General features: G+C 41.4%; 1 protein-coding gene across 3 annotated transcripts in view; it reads left to right on the plus strand.

Moving 5' to 3' along the window:
* The window catches only part of CCDC88C (coiled-coil domain containing 88C), a 147,945-nt gene that overhangs the window by 104,789 nt on the left and 23,037 nt on the right, over positions 1 to 20,119 (plus strand). For all 3 annotated transcript variants that reach the window (XR_003999944.1, XM_030558915.1, XM_030558916.1), the window contains exons 13-20: positions 947 to 1,128; positions 4,254 to 4,391; positions 5,991 to 7,061; positions 10,151 to 10,275; positions 11,177 to 11,318; positions 12,088 to 12,273; positions 12,905 to 13,066; positions 15,000 to 15,277. Coding sequence is in view for 2 of the 3 variants with exons in the window: in XM_030558915.1 (XP_030414775.1) it covers positions 947 to 1,128; positions 4,254 to 4,391; positions 5,991 to 7,061; positions 10,151 to 10,275; positions 11,177 to 11,318; positions 12,088 to 12,273; positions 12,905 to 13,066; positions 15,000 to 15,277 (2,284 nt within the window). In the remaining variant the exon portion in view is untranslated. The remainder of the gene's footprint in view (positions 1 to 946; positions 1,129 to 4,253; positions 4,392 to 5,990; positions 7,062 to 10,150; positions 10,276 to 11,176; positions 11,319 to 12,087; positions 12,274 to 12,904; positions 13,067 to 14,999; positions 15,278 to 20,119) is intronic.

The following is a 20,119-nucleotide window of genomic DNA, read 5'->3' on the forward strand; positions in this document are numbered from 1 at the left end:
CATTCAATCTCCTAGGAGTTTCTGCCAGTTGTAAGTGCTATTTAAGGGGCTGTAGCAGCACTAAATTTTGTCTTTCTTCTGGCAAGGATGAATATTTTCTAATACTAGAACACAGAGTTAATGTCACTTGCATGTTAAACATATGATTTTTATGTAGAGAGTAGATCTGTGACATTTGAAACAGGAATAGATTTTTAGTTACTCCAGTGCTGAGTTACTAAAATCAAGCACTGTGCAAAAGGTAAATGTGCAATGGAGATGCTGCTATTGGGAAATGTCACATGAAATGTGATAAAACTTGTGAACTCTAAACACCTGGAGTGAAATCCTGGCTTTGTTGAAGTCAGTGGCAAAACTCACACTCATAAAGAGTTCTCTGTGATTGATGCTTAGTGCATGTGTATCCAGCCTTAAAATACACACACTGCTTCAGTGTGTGCCTGTTAAAGCAGTTGGGTAACCCAGAGCACTGGCACCCATTCACATGAGTAATTTCAGTGGTTAATATACAAGTTTTAATTGGCCATGTGCTGAAGCTGCAACTTCATGGTATAAATGATTGAAAATGGCGTTTTTCCTAGTGTCAGATATTGATTTTTTAAGAATTTCTATCTCAGCAAAAGTGTGTGTCACCAAACGTTTCTAGTTGACCATTCAACTTAGTAACTAACCTGACTCTTAGATAAGAGACTATAAAGATAAGCAGCTTTTGCTATATCATGTCTTTGGACACTTTCCTGTTCATGAAGGGGTGTAACTATTATTTATGGAAGTATGCTCCATTTTTTTTATGTAGGTGTTTTTACTTAGGGACCACTCTATCACCTAAGATCAGCTGAAAAGCTAGGGGTCTGGCCCTAATTATCTATGTTTTATGATCCTAGAAATGATAACATGTTTATGAATGTGTATTAACTCCTGCATTCTGATTCTTATGTTTCAACAGCTAGAAAGTCCTTTGTGTTTGAGCTAAACGAGTGTGCATCGAGTCGCATTCTGAAGCTAGAAAAGGACAATCAGAGCCTGCAAAACACTATCCAGGAGCTCAGAGATCTCTCTCTGACCACGGAAGAGAGCAGCCTAAAGTTTGTAGAGCTGGAAAAGGAGAATCAACAACTTAGCAAGAAGGTAACTCTCACTAAGTTCATGCTGGCCTAGCTATCTGGGAGCTGATTCTGCTGTTTCTAACGGTGTGCTGGAACTAGACCTGTTACACTCTGCAACTTACAGCATTCCTGAGTGATGCTTGATGGCAGTACTGTCAACTCTGGAGAGTTCATGCATGTTCTGCATGAGGTTCTCAACTCATTTTTTTTAGTGCTTGCCTAGATAATTATAATCATCCTCTTCCTTGTATATGCACTTCATGGAGCTATTCTGCCACTGGCAGATTGTGCTCTTGTCTCACTTCCTGTTCCTGTCAGGGCCGGCTCCAGGCCACAGTGCGGCAAGCACGTGCTTGGGGCAGCACGCCACGGGGGGCGCTCTGCCGGTTGCTGGGAGGGCGGCAGACAGCTCCAGTGAACCTGCCACAGGTGTGGCTGCGGACGGTCCGCTGGTCCCGCGGCTCCAGTGGAGCTCCCGCAGACACGCCTGCGGCAGCTCCATCAGAGCCGCGGGACCAGCGGACCGTCCGCAGAAACACCTGCGGAAGGTCCACCAGAGCCGCGGGACCGGCGAGCGGCAGAGCGCCCCCCACGGCGTGCCGCCGTGCTTGGGGCGGCGAAATTGCTAGAGCCGGCCCTGGTTCCTGTGACAAGTATTTCCTCAGCTTGTTCTGTTACAGGGGAAAAAACAATGGGCTGCACTCATCCTTTGTGTAATTCCTTGTAAATCAGTGAAGTTACATGAATGGTGAGTTCAAACCGATATATTTTTAAAGAAACGTCCTCTGCTATTCATGGTCCTTGACTGATTTTTCTGCCTTGTCTCCTTTTCTGGCTATCACAGCATTCTGCTGCATCTCCCCTTCCCACAAAGCCATGTGTTCTTTTCATTCCTGGTAATGAATGCGCTGCTCATCACATTTTTTGCTACACTCCCTTATTGACTGTTAGTACTTCTAGCTCATGTGCCAGCCCAGCTCTGCCTTTGGAAAGGAGTGTTCCATTCTGCCCCAGCCACCTGCTTTGGTTTTGTCTGGCTACAGCATGCATTCTGATGTCCAATTAACTGAACCCACTGCCAGTGGGGAAATAAGATGCTTATTAGTTTGATGCATCTGAAGAATTCCCACGTAAGGGACTTAGTTCTCCTCACCCCTCTACATAACACTAAGCATGTTATGGGGCCTACTCCTGCCTTTTTCTTTGCTGCTGTAACTAATGTCTTTTGTGGTACTGATACAAGCTTATACAACACTTTGGCCCTGAAACATATTGGGCTTCTCTCTTTGCTCAGCTTCCCGTTAAAGATGTGGTGGACCATTAGGATGCCCTAAATGAGAGCGCCCATTTGCTGTTTTGTAGATCGTAGTCTAGATGTAGATTGACTGATTATAATTAGCACAGTACCTGCCTCTATGCCACTGAGAGGGGGTTGGCATCCTCTTACTACAGGGAGCACTTTGATGGATGCTTTTGCCAAGGTGAGAGAACAAAATCCACTTCTCAGAGTCCCTATCTGGGCAAGAGAGAGAGTCTGCAAAAATTCATCTCTCTCTATTCCCACTCCACTCCCTCACGGCCCCTTTGGGATAGTGATTCAAACTAGGTTCTCTAATTAAAACACTCAGAACTTGAGATCTGAGGGTATAAAGTGCCAAACAAATGTCTCTGGTGCCCAGCAACTTAAGTCATTTGAACAGCTGCAGTTGACTTTGACTTACCACATACATATTTCTTTGATACCTCAAGTTGTGGCACTATATCAGTTCCAGCACTTGTGGGCCCAGCATTAGTCTAATTTGCTCCTGTTTTGGCAGTCGGAGAGTGTTACCAAGCCTGGGTTACCTAAAGGTTTGATCCCCACCCTTAAATGAATAGGATTACCCAATAATAGAGAGTGCCAGTGCAGGGGCAGGGCAGAATGTGTGGGCATGAGACTGAGCAAAAATGCCAGTGGGTTTAAAGTGTTGTAATCAAGAACAGCTGAGATTCATGAAACAGAACTAAAATATTTTGCTAATGATGCATCACTTTCGGAACAGGGAGGTAGATTGTGATGGGAGCTAACCTAGTCTGCGAGTGTTGAGTGAATATCACAGTCTGATCATATTGCTGGTGACTGTGTCACCTATTCAAGGAGATTTGAGAAGAAGTTACTGCACAGTCATTTGCCTGTGTCAGTGGTACATGGTCTGTTGATACTAAGAGATATAAGGCTTGTGAAGTATCTTACATTGGTTTATTGGGTGTTTTTTTAACAAAATGTGTCTTCTTCACACATGCTGTGTGGAGACCTATAATGCTGAGATTCCTGATGCTGACAAAACTGCATGTCCAAGAATGATCAATGGATTTTTGTAGAGTGGGAAGGTTTTTTTGTTTTTAATGCAGCAGCAAAGCAAATATGAATGGTGACTCAGAACTTCTACACAAGTGGCCTGTGTGTCAGATACAGGGAATGTAGAAAAGGGGTGATGATAGAGGAGGTTTTTATGGGGGAAGAGGTAATTTAAAAAACAACGGTAAACCAAACCATAGTTCCCTCAGACTTGCTGGATAGTTAATGCAAGCAGGAAGAAAAGGACACTGTAATGTTGAGTGTGAGGATTACTAAAGACAATAGGACAAAATATTGATGTAACTGGAGAGATCAAAGAACTAGCAACCACATTTTTAGAAGTGTTCTCTAATTTCATGTGCCTCCATTTTGGGTGTCATGCAGAACACTTGTTCAAATACAGGTCAAGGTGGGTTTGAGCAAAAATAACTACATGTGATTTTGTCTGCTGCTCATCCCCATTGCTCTTTGGGAACCTTGAGGTATCAGGTGTGAAATCCTGGCCTCATTGAAAACAATGAGAGTTTTACCATTGACTTAAATAGGGCCAGAGTTTCACCTCTAGTCCCTGACTAACTTTCAGATTTCTGAAAATTCTGATCTAAATTTGTATAGTTGGTTAAACAGTGGTTGGCAGCTTTCAGAAGGGAAGGGTTAGTTTGCTCAGTCTTGTTGGTTTGACATAACCCTTCAGGAACAGTTAGCATCCTGGCCATCTATTTAATCTCTACTTTTCAAAATGCCCTGCAATAAAACAGTCATGGTTCAATTTGTTGTCTGATGTATTTTGTGGTGCTTTCTCTGTGCAGATTGAGAAGTTGAAAAATCAGATTGAAAAAGAGAAACAAAGCAACCAAGACTTGGAGACTTTAAGCGAGGAGCTGATAAAAGAGAAACAACAGCTACAGGGTGTCATGGAAACTGTAAAAGCTGACAAAGACAGACAGGTGCTGATTTCACACATGTGATCCAAAAGCTTATGCTCAGTAGTGGTCATATCACCATGGCCATTTAGAGGGTCTCAGTGGCTTGGGGCTTGGTAATAACCTGCAGAGCGTATTGCATGCAGAACACTTGTTCAAATACAAGTCAAGGTGGCTTTGAGCAAAAATAACTACATGTGATGGTGTCTGCTGCTCATCCCATTGCTCTTTGGGAACCTTCACGTTGTTTGTAACATTGGTTCTTCCCTGCCCTTCAAAAAGCCTTGACTAGACAGATTAGGATGTACAATTCAAATCTCATATTGCTGAAGAAGATTGGATTGATACCAGCTATTTGTCATAGTAGTTTTCTTAGACTTCCTTGATCTAAGTAAAAAAATGCTGAGAAAGCTGCAACACTCATAAGACTGACATTTTAAGTACCCTGCAGCCTTTACTGCTGTGATGCAATTCAAGTACAATATCACTATTACAAGCTGTCATTCATACTTAGTAATTTAATAATGGGGATAGACGTGTAGGTCATTGGAGAATGGTGTGCTTGCTTTTAAATATATTAAATTGATTTGTATGACAAGTCTGAGGTGAGGTTAAATAATAGAAGTAAACCTTACATTTATATGTAGTGCCTTTTATCCTGAAGCATTCTTAAGTGCTTTACGGATTTATACTCCGGGAAAACTCCACCTCTGAAATACAGCTGTGGTGAAGCACAGCTGCTGTGTAAAAGCACAAAGGAATTCTTCATGACATGATAGGAAGTGGACACTTCACATTTAGGACAGGAAGTGAAGAAAACTAGGGTAAGCAGAAAGTAGGGTAGAGATGGCCTTTACTCAGGCCTAACTCCATTTGATTTCAGTAGGTGTTCTGCCTGAGTAAGAACTAGGTAAAAATCTGACTAAGGATTTGAGTATTTGGTCCAACGTACCTACCTCAGCTGGAATCTGGCCAAGAAATCGTGATGAACTCTCTTCCCTTACAAAGAATATTTTTTTAATGAACTCTTTAACAACTACTAGTGTTTAGCACATTAATTTTACATCTTATAAGAAAAAGGGCACTTGTGCTTTCAGTTTTCACAGAGATGAGTGGAGAATATGAACCTGAAAAGAGAGGGAACAATGCCGCTGAGCACTGTGCTAGGACATTGGTTCAATCTGACTCAGAGACAGGAGTGGCTGCTCATAAATCATCAAGTCCAAACTGTTCCATGGAGATCTCCCATCCATGGACTGACTTTGCCTAGACCTGCTTAGTTCAAGATTTGAAAAAAATAAAGCACAATGTTTAACTCACTAGTACCTTGAGATACCTCATGTATGGTATTAAAAGGGCTAGATAAAACCAAATTTTCTTCAAGAAGCCTCTTCCTTAGTTTGGATTGGTGAGGAGGGTTTGAATCAGGGATGACAGTGGCTAATGGTTGAAGAATTTGTGTTGTGTTAAAGGGGCATTGTTTTATTAATACAGAGTTCTGACAGCTTCAAGGGTAAATTGCCAGACGGTACATTGCTCTAAAAAAACATACTCACTAGGAACACCTCAGGTACTGTCTACTCTACTATAGATAACTCTCTCCTTGTTTTATTTTTCATGTAGATTAATGACCTCAGACAAGAGAATGACCACCTCAACCAAGTGGTTTTGTCCCTGAGGCAGAGGGCTCAGGTTAGTAGCGAGGCCAGAGTAAAAGACATTGAAAAAGAGAACAAGATGCTCCATGAAACAGTTACAGAGACTAGTAGCAAACTCAGCAAGCTTGAGTTTGAGAAGAAACAATTGCATAAAGATTTTGAGCAGGTTAAAGAAAAGGTAGAACGAGTGGAGGAAATGGAGAAAGAGCTCCATCGGCTAGAGAGGGAGAATGAACAGCTCACAAAGAAGGCAGCAGCCATGAAAATTGTAGCAGAAAAAGTTGAGGTTCTAGAGCAGGAAAATGGGGATCTGGAACTGGAGAACAGGAAGTTGAGAAAATCCCTGGATACCTTACAGAATGTTTCCATCCGTCTAGAGGACCTGCAGAGGGACAACAAGCAACTGGATGAAGAGAACCTGGAGCTCAGGAGGGTGGTAGAGACCATGAGATTCACCAGTACAAAAATGGCACAGATAGAGGAAGAAAATAAAGAGCTGGAGAAGGAGAAAGAGGAGCTAAGAAAAAATGTGGAGATGTTAAAAATACTGGGAAAGAAGTCAGAAAGGCTGGAGCTGAGCTATCAGAGTGTGAACTCTGAGAATCAGAGGCTTCAGCAGATCCTGGAGAACAGCAGCAAAAAAACCCAAGAGCTAGAAAAAGAGCTTCAGGGAATGGAAAGTGAAAATCAGGTCCTCCAGAGAAAACTTGAAGAGCTGAAGATTTCCAGCAAACGGCTGGAGAGATTAGAAAAGGAGAACAAAGTGCTGGAGCAAGAAGTGTCCCAACTGGAGAAAGACAAAAAGATGCTGGAGAAGGAAACAAAAAGGCTTTGGCAGCAGATGGAGTTGAAAGATGCTATTTTGGATGATAACACAGTAAAGCTGGCGGCTGTGGAGAAGGAAAACAGAACACTTGAAAAAGAAATGGCTCGATTCAGAGATTCGTCTAATAAGATGAAAGAATTTGAAAAAGACAATAAAGACCTTATAAAGCAAGTTACCATTGATAAAAGAACACTAGCTACATTGAGAGAGGTAATCAAAATAATAATATTGCCTTCATCATGTGTATTTTATTTATTTAATTTATGGTATGTGGTGTAGACAGTGGTCCATTCCATGCCAGTTTGATCCAGACCATGAATTAGGGAGACCGAGAGACCCTGTGTTGTGACTCTAGGCATCACAGTTTGTGCTGCCCGAGGAAGAGGAATACTAGAACTGCAGAGTTTGTCTTGTGTCCATAACTCTATAATCAGGCTTAGCTTTGCATTCACTATGCTGGAGTCCTGACCCTTTTCTGCTGTGGCACAAGGCAACACTACTTATTGTGCCTCATGTATTATACAGTAGTGGCTCTTTAAAAGCATACCTGTTGCACAAGGTTAATAAGCACCTGTTGCTGCAATTGTATCCATATGGCTGGAGCCTTTAGCCCAGGCAGAGCCCTGTTAAAACTAATGGAGTTTGAATGGACACATTCAGATGTGGTTGCAGGATTGGTGTCCAAGGAAGTATTTCTATTATTCAAAGAATTTTCTGTAGAAAGTATAAGGACATGTAAGGGAATATTGTAGATATTGAGATAACTTAGTTAAATGACCAAGTTTTTAAGGGATGCCACAGCATAAGCATAGAGCATATTATTATTATTATGTTGAAAGTTGGTTTTCTTTTAAAAGTCTTCAAGCCACCCATGTCTAGTTTACAAATTAGGCTAATGTTTTTCAGAATTACTTTAAACAATATAAAGTGAAAAGCTGAGTGCTGTTATTATCTGTACTTCTGCTTAGTCTTCTGTGGTCTAAACAAATGATTTCATATGTACAAATGGAGCTAAATTGCTTTGGGGAGATAACATTTGAATTTTTTAATTAAAAAAATCACACATTTGTTAATTCAGTCTAGCTGCTGTTCAACATCCACTTTCTTTAGTTTTAGAAAATGTTTCTTGGGGAAAAGGTTGTAATCAGTTGTCTGCCCCTCTCCTCCCAAGGATGGTTTAAGAAAGGATCTCGGTGAGGAAGTAGTCTTAGTGCATGTCTACAATTACAGCATCTTAGCACAGGGATAGGCAACTTACGGCACGTGTGCCAAAGGTGGCACGCAATCTGATTTTCAGTGGCACTCACACTGCCCAGGTCCTCGCCGCCGGTCCGGGGGGCTCTGCATTTTAATTTAATTTTAAATGAAGCTTAAACATTTTAAAAACCTTATTTACCTTACATACAACAATAGTTTAGTTATATATTATAGACTTATAGAAAGAGACCTTCTAAAAACATTAAAATGTATTACTGGCACGCAAAACCTTAAATCAGAGTGACTAAATGAAGACTCGGCATTCTGAAAGGTTGCTGACCCCTGCCTTAGCACTTAGTGAAGACGCTACCTACGCCAACAGGAGAGCTTCTTCCATAGGCATAGGCACTCTACCTTCCCAAGAGGCGGTAGCTATGTCCACAGGAGATGCCCTCCCATCAACATGGCACTGTTTGCACTGGGAGTTAGGTCAGTATAACTGTCACTTGGGGTGTGGATTTTCCATACACCTAAGCAACATAGTTATACAGACATATGTTGGTAGTGGAGACCAAGCCTTCACATAAAGCCCTGAGATAGATTTAAGTTCAGGAATTTTGCCCAACATTTTACCCTATCTTAAATCCTTACATCAATTGACAGTATCCTCTGGTTTTTAAATTTAAATTTTAAAACTACATAGATATAAAAGAAAATTTATGGCAGTCATATTGTCAGTAGGAAGAACATGCATAAACAGTTAAAGGAATCTGCACCTTCAATGTCAAAACAGGCTTTCACACCCATAATCTATATCTTATTGGAATATAATCATCTCAGAGGTCATGCAGAACCATTTAAGTAGCTCCGGGTCCTGTGTGCAAGCTTAAATTTGACACGTGTTATTTATAATACTGTTTTTCCAATAGCTTATTTGAATTACTGAAATACTGGGTGAAATCCTGGCTCCGTGGAAGTCAATGACAAAACTCCATTGACTTCAGTGAGACCAGGATTTCACCCATTGTTTAATGGGGGATGTATAATATGCCTAAATTTTCAAAAGCGTTCTGGATGCTTAGGAAACTCAGGACCCTTTAAAGGTGTCTGCAGTTGGGCACCCAAAATCATTTGTTGCTTTTGGACATGGAGTCTGACAATGAAACCAAGAAGATTGCCTTACGTGTCAGTATTTCCTTTTACATACATAGAGCTCATCTACACAGGGAAATTTACTTGCATAATTATATTGGTATAATTATGCCACTATGTTTATACTAGTATAACTCCCTGGGTGGACACTTGTTTATTCTGGCATAATTAATACTGCTTTGAAAGCAACATAGCCTAAACCAGAAAAAGGCACTTGAATAAGAGAATAAGAGTGTCCGCACTGGGAGTTATACTGCTATAATTATGCTGGTAAATTTCTACGTGTGGACTAGCACTAGGTTTAGGAAATACCTTCAATACTGTAAATGCAGAGGTTAGTAAACTGAAAAGCTTATTAAATTTTCACAGGAAATTGGCAAATTGAAGTCCCACCACTGTATAGGTATTTGGTTTTCATTAGTTAATTTTTGTGCTATTCAGAAGATTTAAAAAAAAATTACTTTTACATGTAATTCTAAAACGTTTTTTTGTCTTCTTCTTTTGGTTGGATTCAGAAAACTGTTAGCTCCCTCTGCTGGCCTAATATCAATTCACTAACAAACCTGTGCTAAAGAAAGCATAAAGAATTAAAAACAAATTAGGAAAGGCCAAAATCTGAAGGAAAAATCCTTCTATTTTATTTGAGAAAACTACAAATAGAGAATGAAAATAGATTGCTATTTAAAAACAAAGCAGCTGATTCTCCTCTCACAGTGATGTACAGTGCAGCTGCTCGTAATTTACACCGGTCTGAGAGAAGAAACAGGTCCCAAAAAACAATGAGTGAGATCCTGACCCCATTGAAATCAATGGGAAAACTCCCTTTGACTTTAATGGGGCCAAGATTTCACCCAATGCCCTTATCATACCTCAGGGTTTTTAAAATCACTAGTACTGTGTAATTATCACTGTCTTCTGTATGATGGTTAATGATGTTAGTGTTGTTACAGGATTTGGTCCTTGAAAAGTTAAAGAGCCAACAGTTGTCTAGTGAAATGGACAAACTCAGCCAAGAACTGGAGAAGATTGGATTGAACAAAGAGCTGCTGCTGCAGGATGATAATGGCAATGACAAGTGAGGAAACTGAGTTCCTTTAACAGTGTAACTCCATAACTCCTTAAACCTGCTAACCACATCTTTTTGCTTTTTTCATTTTCACATTTTGTACCCCTCCCACTTCCACCCACTCCCACTGAAATCATGGTTTCGTGTCCTAGACAAGAGAGACTACACGAAACCATTTGTCTTAGATTTTGTTTTCTAACAACAGCAAAGCCACTGTAACAAGTCTTAATAGAAATCATGCAGGCTGGCTACCACAGATGGGTGTTCTGTATCTACTTGAAGGAGAAGTGAATTCCAGTTCAATGTGCTGAACTGGTGACATTAACTTTGTAAAATCATTACATGTCTTCATACTGCAGTACATTTGGATTACAGCTGTTTTGTGTCCCCCTATAAAGGTATGCCATGGGACATCCCTGATGGGCAAGTCCTATAGAATTTAACAAAAAAGATCTTCTTTCTATAGGCTTTTTTGAACTGTCCTATAGAATTTAATGGATGATTATATCCTTAATGCAGAATTTTGTTGGGTCAGGTTTCCCCCCAAGCTATAGAAATCCACAGCAGGGATATAATTTTCTATTATTTCTACAGTGTGCTTAGGAAAAAAATTAGAAGTGTTATTCTATATTGAATTCTGTAGTTTTTGTTTCTTCCATAGAACTGAATTGATTTTATCCCATTAAAATCTGTTGGACTTTCCCATAAGTAATTTTTTTCCTCCTTAGTAATCTTTCAATTTACTTTTGTCCAAATGCAAAAATATAGAGTAGTGATGGAAACCAAGTGTATATGAGAGCAAATAAATGTAATTATGAGATATGTGATGTGGGAGAGAAATGTCTGCAAGCTAGATGGGTGCATGTTTTCCAGTGACAAATGTTGGAATGTTGTTCTCATTGTCTTTCAGCAAATATAAGATTCTGGAAAGCAAAACTGACTCTGCATTAAAGACAACACTAGCCATTAAAGAAGAGAAGATTGTATTGTTAGAAGCTCAAGTGGAAGAGTCTCTTAACTTGAATCAGCAGTTGCAGAATGAGCTAAATACGGTAAGAGGAAACTCCATTTTAAGGTGTTAGGTTTAGCTATTCTATAGGTTGGTACGGCACATGCATTTTTACTCCAGAGGAACAGATAGCCAAAAAAAACCCTATTTGACTTAAATGCCTTCTTCTATCATATCCTAGCCAATAATAATAATAATACCGGCATTATTGGGTTTTTGGAGTCCGGGATGAGGTTTTCAAGAGTGCTCAGGTTTGGCTTAGTCCTGTTTCCTTTAGAAGTCATGGAATTTTACCACCATCTGTTGTCTCTTGTCTTATGTTTAGATTGTAAGCTCTTTGGGGCAGACACCACCTTTTTGTTCTGTGTTTGTTCAGCACGTAGCTCAGTGGGTTCCTGGTCATGACTAGGGGCTCTTAGGTGCTACGGTAATACAAGTAAAAATAATAATCCTCAATGAGAGCAGAGTTCTGCCAATGTTGAATGCTTTTAAAAATTCCCACACCGGGTATCACCTTTATATTATTTTTATTTATTAGGAGGCAGGGAGTTCAAGTGGAGAGGCACCTGACTGGGAGTGAGGGATGTGCATTCTTTTCCTGATTTATAATTTCACCTCTGTGTCTCACTTTCCCTAGCCATAAAATGTGAATAATGATACTACACCTCCCCATCTTTTATAAGCTATCTTGAAATCATGAGAAAAAATTCTGCATAAGACCTAATTATTATTATTGTTTTATTTATTTGAGTGTGCTGCAATTACTTTCCAAAAAGCCAGTTTTACAAGCATATTTCTTGTCTACTTCACAGATAAAGAAGGACTTTGAAGTTCTTAAGCAAAGTCAAGAAGATGGGCAATGTATGAAGAACTCATTAAAATCTCCTGCAGAAAAACTCGTTTCCAACCAGATGAAAGAGAAATGGGAAACAGGACACCGAGAAACAACAATGGAGCTGTTGAAAGTGAAAGACAGGGCTATAGAGCTGGAAAGGAATGTAAGTCTTCTCCTTCAGGATGCGGGTATAAGGCATTTGGGGATGTTTGTGTCATTTTTTAAAGTAGGAAGGAACCCCGAGTTCTGTGTATTCAGAGAGGATCAATGGTCAGAGTGCTAGCCTGGGACTCAGGGGTTTGATTCCCTGCTCCACCACAGGCTTCTAGGGGACCTTTGGGAAGTCCATGCCTCAGTTCCCCATTTGTGAAATGGGGCTGATAGCCTCACAGGGGTGTTATGTGGATAAATATATTAAAGATTGTCGAGAGCTCAGATACTATGGTAATGGATCATATAAGTACTACAGCATGGAATAATTTTATCATTGCAGGGGAAATTTACCCATGTGCAGTGAACCAACACCAGACCTATGTACCACTTAAACCCTCACCTTAGGGACTATGTGGGACTTGCGTGACACATGGGTCTTGTGCTGACCTCTGTCCAGGGGTGAATCTTGCACCATAACATCTATCTGACCTTTGATTTAATGCTGTGAGGTATTTGCTACTAAAACTTCACGGCTTAAGGGGTATCAGAAGTTTGTTCTCACCTTTGATAGGGCTCTAAATAATCAGAACAGCTGTTTAATTTTTTTCTTCCCCAACACTTCCATTCTATTTCTCTGTTAGAATGCAGCCCTCCATGCTGAGAAGAAGCTGCTGAAAGAACAGCTGAAGCATTTGGAAATGCAGAATGTCTCTTTCAACAACCAGATCCTGACACTACAGAAGCAAAATGGCTTCCTTCAGGAGCACAACACTGCTCTGCAGACCCAAACAGCCAAGCTCCAGGTCAGAAGAACCAAATGCCAATGTCTCAGGAAACTTTGGATTTGATTTTAGTTGTGTAGAGAGGAGGGAAGCTGAGAAGGAAGATTTCAGTGTTGACAATAATCAGATGGTGCTGAAGCAAGGGAATTGAGATTCAGATCTGAATTTCCTTCAAATTAAAAAGGGTTTGGATCCAAAATTTCAGCCTTGGCTCATGACTATTAAGAAATTGCTATTTATAGTACTTGGGAAGAAGTAATTACTGTATATACTCGTTCATAAGCCGAATATTTTTGGTAAAAAAATGACGCATCAAAGAGCCAGGGTTCTCTTATAAACGGATCTACACCAACATTTGAAGATTTTAAACTCTATGGAATCATTGAATTGAATATCTAATACAGGGATTGGCAACCTTTGACACGCAGCCCACCAGGGTAAGCACCCTGATGAGATGGGCCAGTTTGTTTACCTACCGCGTCTGCAGGTTCTTCCAATCGCAGCTCACACTGGCCGTGGTTCGCCACTCCAGGCCAATGGGGGTGACAGGAAATGGCGGCCAGCACATCCCTCGGCCTGCACCACTTCCTGCCGCCCCATTGGCCTGAAGTGGCAAACCGCGGCCAGTGGGAGCCGCGATTGGCTGAACCTGCGGATGCAGCAGGTAAACAAACTGGCCCGGCCCACCAGGGTGCTTACCCTGGTGAGCCACACGCCAAAGATTGCCGATCCCTGATCTAATACATTGTAGTTTTGTTTACCTGGAGCGTCTGCAGGCTCCTCAGCTCCCTGTGGCCACAGTTCACCATTCCCAGCCAATGGGAACTTCCCACAGTTCCCATTGGCTGGGAACGGTGAAGCGCGGCCACAGGGAACTGATGGGCTCCACGCCTGCAGACGCTCCAAGTAAACAAAACCTCCCGACCTGCCAGCGGCTTACCCTGATGGGCCAGGAGCCAATGTTTTCCAACCCCTGAAATCTAGGGTCGGCTTATGAAAGGGTCATACAGTTTTTGCTATTTTTACCTATCCATTTTTGGGGGTCAGCTTATAAACAAACAGGCTAATGAACGAGTATATACGGTCGTTATCCAGATTTACTATTCCAGCTAGCCTGTTATATATATATTCCTTCTTTGTGTTAGTTCTTTTTTTCTTTTCCTATTGTGTCCCAGAAAGAACTTTCCCTGGGGAAGTGAGAATGAGGTGGCATATCCAAATCAATGTATTTCAGTTTTCAGTCATTTGATTTCTTGATGAAAAATAAGAATTTTCCATGAAAAGCAGAAACCTTTGAAGAACAATTTCATTTAATTGAAAACCCAATTTTCTATCAAAGCAGTTGCAATGGAAACTTCCTTAACTAGCCCTACTCTGCCCTCTACTTCAACTTTACTTTCTTCCACCTTTTCAACACCAGTTTAGATTTACTTAGACATACTCATAACCACATGGTCACCATAAACCCAATGCACCAGGTAACTACTAAAAGTGATCTGAATTGAAATATAGATTTCATACTGGCCCGCTGCACAGTGGAGAATTTCACCCCCACTTGCGTTAGATGAAATGAACAAGCTTCCATTCAGTTGTATACAAACATGGAGCAATTTCAGTTCTTGTAGACTCTTGTCAGTTATACATGGGACCCAAATGTTCCAGGTTACTTACCTTTCACAAATCTAGTCTTAATATTGCTGTACCAGCTTTGAGATTGTCTTGTTACGGGACAAACATTGATCTCACGTATGTCATGACTTCTTATCCTGTACATTACCAGTAATACTAAAAAGTTGCTCAAGTGTCCTTTCCAAATTTCTTCATGTTCTCAGTAACTGTATAAGTATCTTTTGGGTATGTTTACCTACGTGTGAGTAGATACTGCATAGCATGTCCTTGGTGTGTACCAACATTTGTATATAAATATAATTACTTTTTATTTGAGAAACTTTAGGTAGAAAATTCAACCTTGAGCTCCCAGAGCACTTCACTGATGGCCCAGAATACTTTACTCCAAAACCAGCAGACAGCTAAGGAAAATGAGAATGAAAATCTACTGAAACAGAAAGATCAGCTAAAAGCTGAATACGAGTCACTGCTGCAGGACCACGAACACTTTGCCTCACTGCATGAGCGACAGTCCACAGAATATGAAATGCTAATAAAGCAGCACAGCTACCTAAAAACATTGCACAAAAATCTGGAACTGGAGCACAAAGCTCTTGGGGAAAGGTATGAATTTTTAAAATGCATTACAATGTGCTGAATAGTCACTAATAAGGGAATTACAGTTCAGCAATACCCAAGGGAATTGCATATCTAGTGTGTGCTAAGTACTCATATTGCAGATTTCTATTTTCCTTTTTGTTCTCTGAGAGTATACATAACTAGCATTTCACTAGAGTAAGCCATTGCTTCTGGAGGCCTTCCTTCCTATTCTTACTTTCATCAAGGGGTTAAGACTGGAAACATAATCGCCTGCAAAGGAGTAGGTGTTGCAAGAGGGTAAATTTGGGAATTACCAAGCAGGTACCTTTCAATGAAACGTAGGATCCTAAGTGTCTAAGCACTTAGGATCCTTGATCATTTAGGCACTTTTGAAAATTTTGCCCTTAATGCCTTTAAAATGTAGACCCTTAAAAGATTTCCCTGGTCCTGTTTTGTGATGGTAGAGTCACAGGGTAAAACCTCTAAATCAGCTAATTAACTAGCAAAGTGAGAATGATGCGTATCTTGAGAACTGTGAAACAATATGAATCACTGAAAATTGTATGGAGGAAAGATACGGATTATTGTGACAAAAGAGGTTGTCTTAGGGCAGTGGTTTTCAACCTGTGGCCCGCAGACCGCTAGGGGTCTGCAGACTAATACCTAACATTTCCAAAGGAATCCACACCTCCATTTGAAATTATTTAGGGATCCATATATGAAAATAGGTTGAAAACCACTGTCATAGAAGCTATGTCTGCCCTGCAGTTAAACACCTGTGGCTGGCCCCTGTCAGGAGGTCACAGAACTCATGCTGTGGGACTGTAATTGCAGAGTAGACATTCAGGCTCAAGCTGGAGCCTGGGATCTGAGATCCTCCCACCCCACAGGATCCTATAGCCTGTACCCTGACTCTAGCCCAGACGTGTACACAGCAATGAAACAGCCCCATGACCAGTGAGCCCGAGTCAGCTGGCATGGGCCAGCCGCAGGTTTTTCTTTGCTGTGTAGACATACCCTCAGAGGCCCTGTTGGGACAGATGTAAATTATGTTTTTTATATATTTTGTTTTGCTTCTACTTTTCACCATCTGTGCCATCTAGGTGCTTCAGTTTGCACAATGAAATTAGACTGATCCGTTTCACTTTTAGTTGAGGCATTTTCACTTTCTGGTGATCGTGTATTGATCTAATGCTCAAGAGTGTTTTTCCCACTTCCTGCTCTAAAGAAGAAACACCAAAGAATTTTAATTTTAATGTTTTGATTATTTTCCCAACATATCTGTATTCACATTTAATTTTTATATAAAAGCTGAACTGGAGGCTCAGATTAAGTTGACACTGTCCTAGGACGTGGATTAATAGAAACTTTTCTTTCCTAAACTTGAAGGATCTGGCCACACAGTGTGCAGCAGGATTTGACAGGGTACAGAAATAATCGTGCTGTGATGAAAATATCCATTAGAGGTGTATGACAGGACAGCTGCCTGTCTGTCAGCTAAATGAGCTATAAGTGATCACACAGGCACCATCCCTGCTTGCTGTGTCTTTCACAGACTGATTAATGGTTCCCACTGATGTGAGCCTTGCCTTAGCTTATCACACTGCTGTGTGCAAAGACAATTTGCTGACCTTCCTTGTTTTCTTGATGAGTATCAATAATTAAACGGTTGCAGCCTGAGGAGTCAGTAGTTTGCTGAAAAATACGTTGTCACTGATAAGCGCTTTGATCATCATTGCCTATGCCAGTGATAACGTTTCAAACTCTCTTGCCCCAACTATTGCTGGGACGTAACTACCAGTGAAAAATGCTGGCGTGGAAACAGATGGTGACCTTTTGTGTACTCAGAACAGATTGATTTAGGCAGTTTTAAGAGTACGATGCGCTTCTCCATAATCTCTTCTCATCTCAGGTCAAGTTAGGAAGATATTAGTCAAGGTGATTTGTGTAAGGCCAGCCTGTATCTTTGTTCAGCTGTCAGAAAAAAATGTGCATGTTACATTTTTTTTAATCTGTGTACAACATGGGGCACAACTGGCTGAGAGCAGTCCAGGGAGGAAGTTAGCAAAATAGCAGGCAGCAAAGTCATCTGTTTTCTTCTGCTACTCAGGAGATATTTAACTGATGACAGGAAATTTCTCACTTTCACCTTCAACTAGGATGCACCACCCAGGAAGTGCACCCAAAATTTGTAAGTGCTCCTCAGCATGACCAGTAGGCATGAAGTAACTGTCTACTTTATAATGTGTCTGAACAAGGTTTTTTTGTTCCAGGCTACAAGACAATAGTTTTTTTCTCAAATGATGATCATGAATATAGATCCTAGTCCCACCACATAGATTGTATCTAAGCAGGGGTGAAAGTAACTTACAGGTACTTCCAGAGTCCTGAGGGGGGCGTGGCCTCCTCTTGAAAAGGCATGGCCTCTCAAGATTTAAAGGCCCTGGAACACTAGCTGTGGCTGGGAGACCCAGAGCCTTTGAATCAACCAGGGGCTCCCAGCTGAAGAGGTGGCTGGGAGCCCTCAGGGGAAAATTAAAGGGCCCGTGGCTCCAGCGGCTGGGAGGAACTCGGAGCTTTTCGGAGCTGGAGCAGGGATTTAAAGGGCCCAGAGCTCCTGCCGCTGAGGGGAGCCCCGAGCCCTTTAAATCCTGGCCCCAGCCCAGCCACCGGAGCCGTGGCTGGGATTCAAAGGGCTCTGGGCTGCCCGCAGCTGCGGGGAGCTCTGAGCCCTTTCAATCCCCGCCGTGGAAGCCGGTGCGGTCCAGCATGGCGTACTGGCTCTTGCCGGTATGCCGTACCGAATCGGACTTACTTTCACCTCTGTATCTAAGTTCAGTGAAATAGTCTGCCAAAGCTTAGCCATACACAGAAGCTGTGGGTTTGACTTGGCAGGGAAAGGAGTAGTTGACGTGTTACAGGGCGTCTATTAAAAACAACATTTTCTTTATGCTGTCGTGTGTTTGGCTAGCTTGTGCTGAGAGGAACTGGCTCTCTTCTGCATTTTTGGAGTACTTTGGATACTACTTATTACTAAGGAATCATAATAACTAGCCACCACTGCTAGAGATTACACAGTTCTGTATGGCTTGCTTTGTAGAAACCTGTAGTCCATCACAGATATTAAAATAACTCTTCTCACTGGAGAAAATAGGTCCTGCCAGGCAGGGTTACATGCTGCAGGGACTTGCATTATCAACTTACCAATGCTGGTTGGTAATCCTGCTTGTGGGCTGCTTCTACATATGTTTCTCATCATGGCTGTGCATTTTAAAAATGTTCTCAGTCACAAATATCCACTCATAGTATCGGTACAAACACAGCAGCAGCAAGTGGAAGCCAAGTAATGTTATCAGAACAGGAATGTAGAGGAATACGGCCATTCAAGTCCTTGATCAGTGTAGGCTGAATCAGTACTGGGATGCACTTGGTCTGCGCCTAGAGTGAAATCTTCCCACCATTGGACTGTCACCAGTGCTACACCAATGGTGGGGATACTAGTGAAGACTAGCCATTGACTGATTTACCTCTAGATTATCTAACCCTGCTCAGAGTTGGACACCTGGTGTAAAGCTGCTGGTAGCAAATCTATACTAGTGTCAGTCAAGCTGCAGAAGCACGAGGGCAGTGATAAGAGAGTTTCTGAAAGGCTCCATACAGACAAGGCCTCGATGACCTCTGTCAGAATATTGACACAGAGCTGGTTTGGTCAAACTCTGGGATTGACATGGGCTGTCTTTCAAAAATAATGCTTGAAGCCGGACATGAAAGTCTCATCTAGAGCCAAGATCCAAAGGCAAAGGATGAGGTATAAAGAAAGGGGGTTGTAAAAAAATTTTTTTTTAAAAAAATCCATAAATGTTTTCACAGAAGAGAAAATAATTATAGAATCATAGGGTTAGAAGAGACTGCAATGGTCATCTTATCTAACCCCTAATACCTCAGGTTTACATGAGAAACTATCCCCCACATTCAGGATCTTCCATTCACCATGTGGACGCTGAACACTCAGTATTTAAAATGTCCTGTAGCTGAAATAAACAAGGTTAATTCAACTCCATTACTGCCCCCGGTGATGAATAGTAAAGAGCAACTTTTTGTCTGGCAGACAGGTACTCCTCTGTGAGGCAGCTCACTGGGCTGGAATTTGGAACAGGCTGTAATGTGACCCCTGAGGGAGAGGGATGAGCCTGAAAGAGAAATAACTTGGCCAGAGTCAATACATTTGGTGCTGCTCTCTTTCATTTGTTTTGTTTTTACTGTTTGCTGTGGTTGCAAAGTAACTATCCTTGGTCTGCTTTCATCTCTCTTGAAATGAGAATTGCCAATGCCTGGTTGGATGAATGCAGTAGAAGTCTATTTGTTCGCTGTACTTTTTTAATGTAAAAGCAGCAAAGAGTCCTGTGGCACCTTGTAGACTAACAGACGTTTTGGAACATGAGCTTTCGTGAGTGAATACCCACTTCGTCGGATGCATGCTCTAAAACGTCTGTTAGTCTATAAGGTGCCACAGGATTCTTTGCTGCTTTTACAGATCCAGACTAACATGGCTACTCCTCTGATACTTTTTAATGTACTCCTCTATCCTCTGTTTGGCTGCTTTTTTGACACTTCTTATAACAGAGTTCTTCCGTGAATCACAACAGATATACCTGCCCCAGCAAGAGCATGCTTTGGGAGTGAAAATCTGCTGTCCCAGCTCCAGCAATGGTTACATACCATTGTCACACAAAGCTGTGCTAAGTCAAGACACTGGTCATTTCCACTTCACTGAGTCAGATTCCTATATAGTCTACCCCAGTTTATGCAAACGTAAACCTTGACAGAGGATCCCAGTTGCAGAAAATCCGCCTGAGAACAACTTAT

Source organism: Gopherus evgoodei, chromosome 4 (genome assembly GCF_007399415.2).
Source record: "Gopherus evgoodei ecotype Sinaloan lineage chromosome 4, rGopEvg1_v1.p, whole genome shotgun sequence".
Lineage (NCBI taxonomy): Eukaryota > Metazoa > Chordata > Testudines > Testudinidae > Gopherus > Gopherus evgoodei.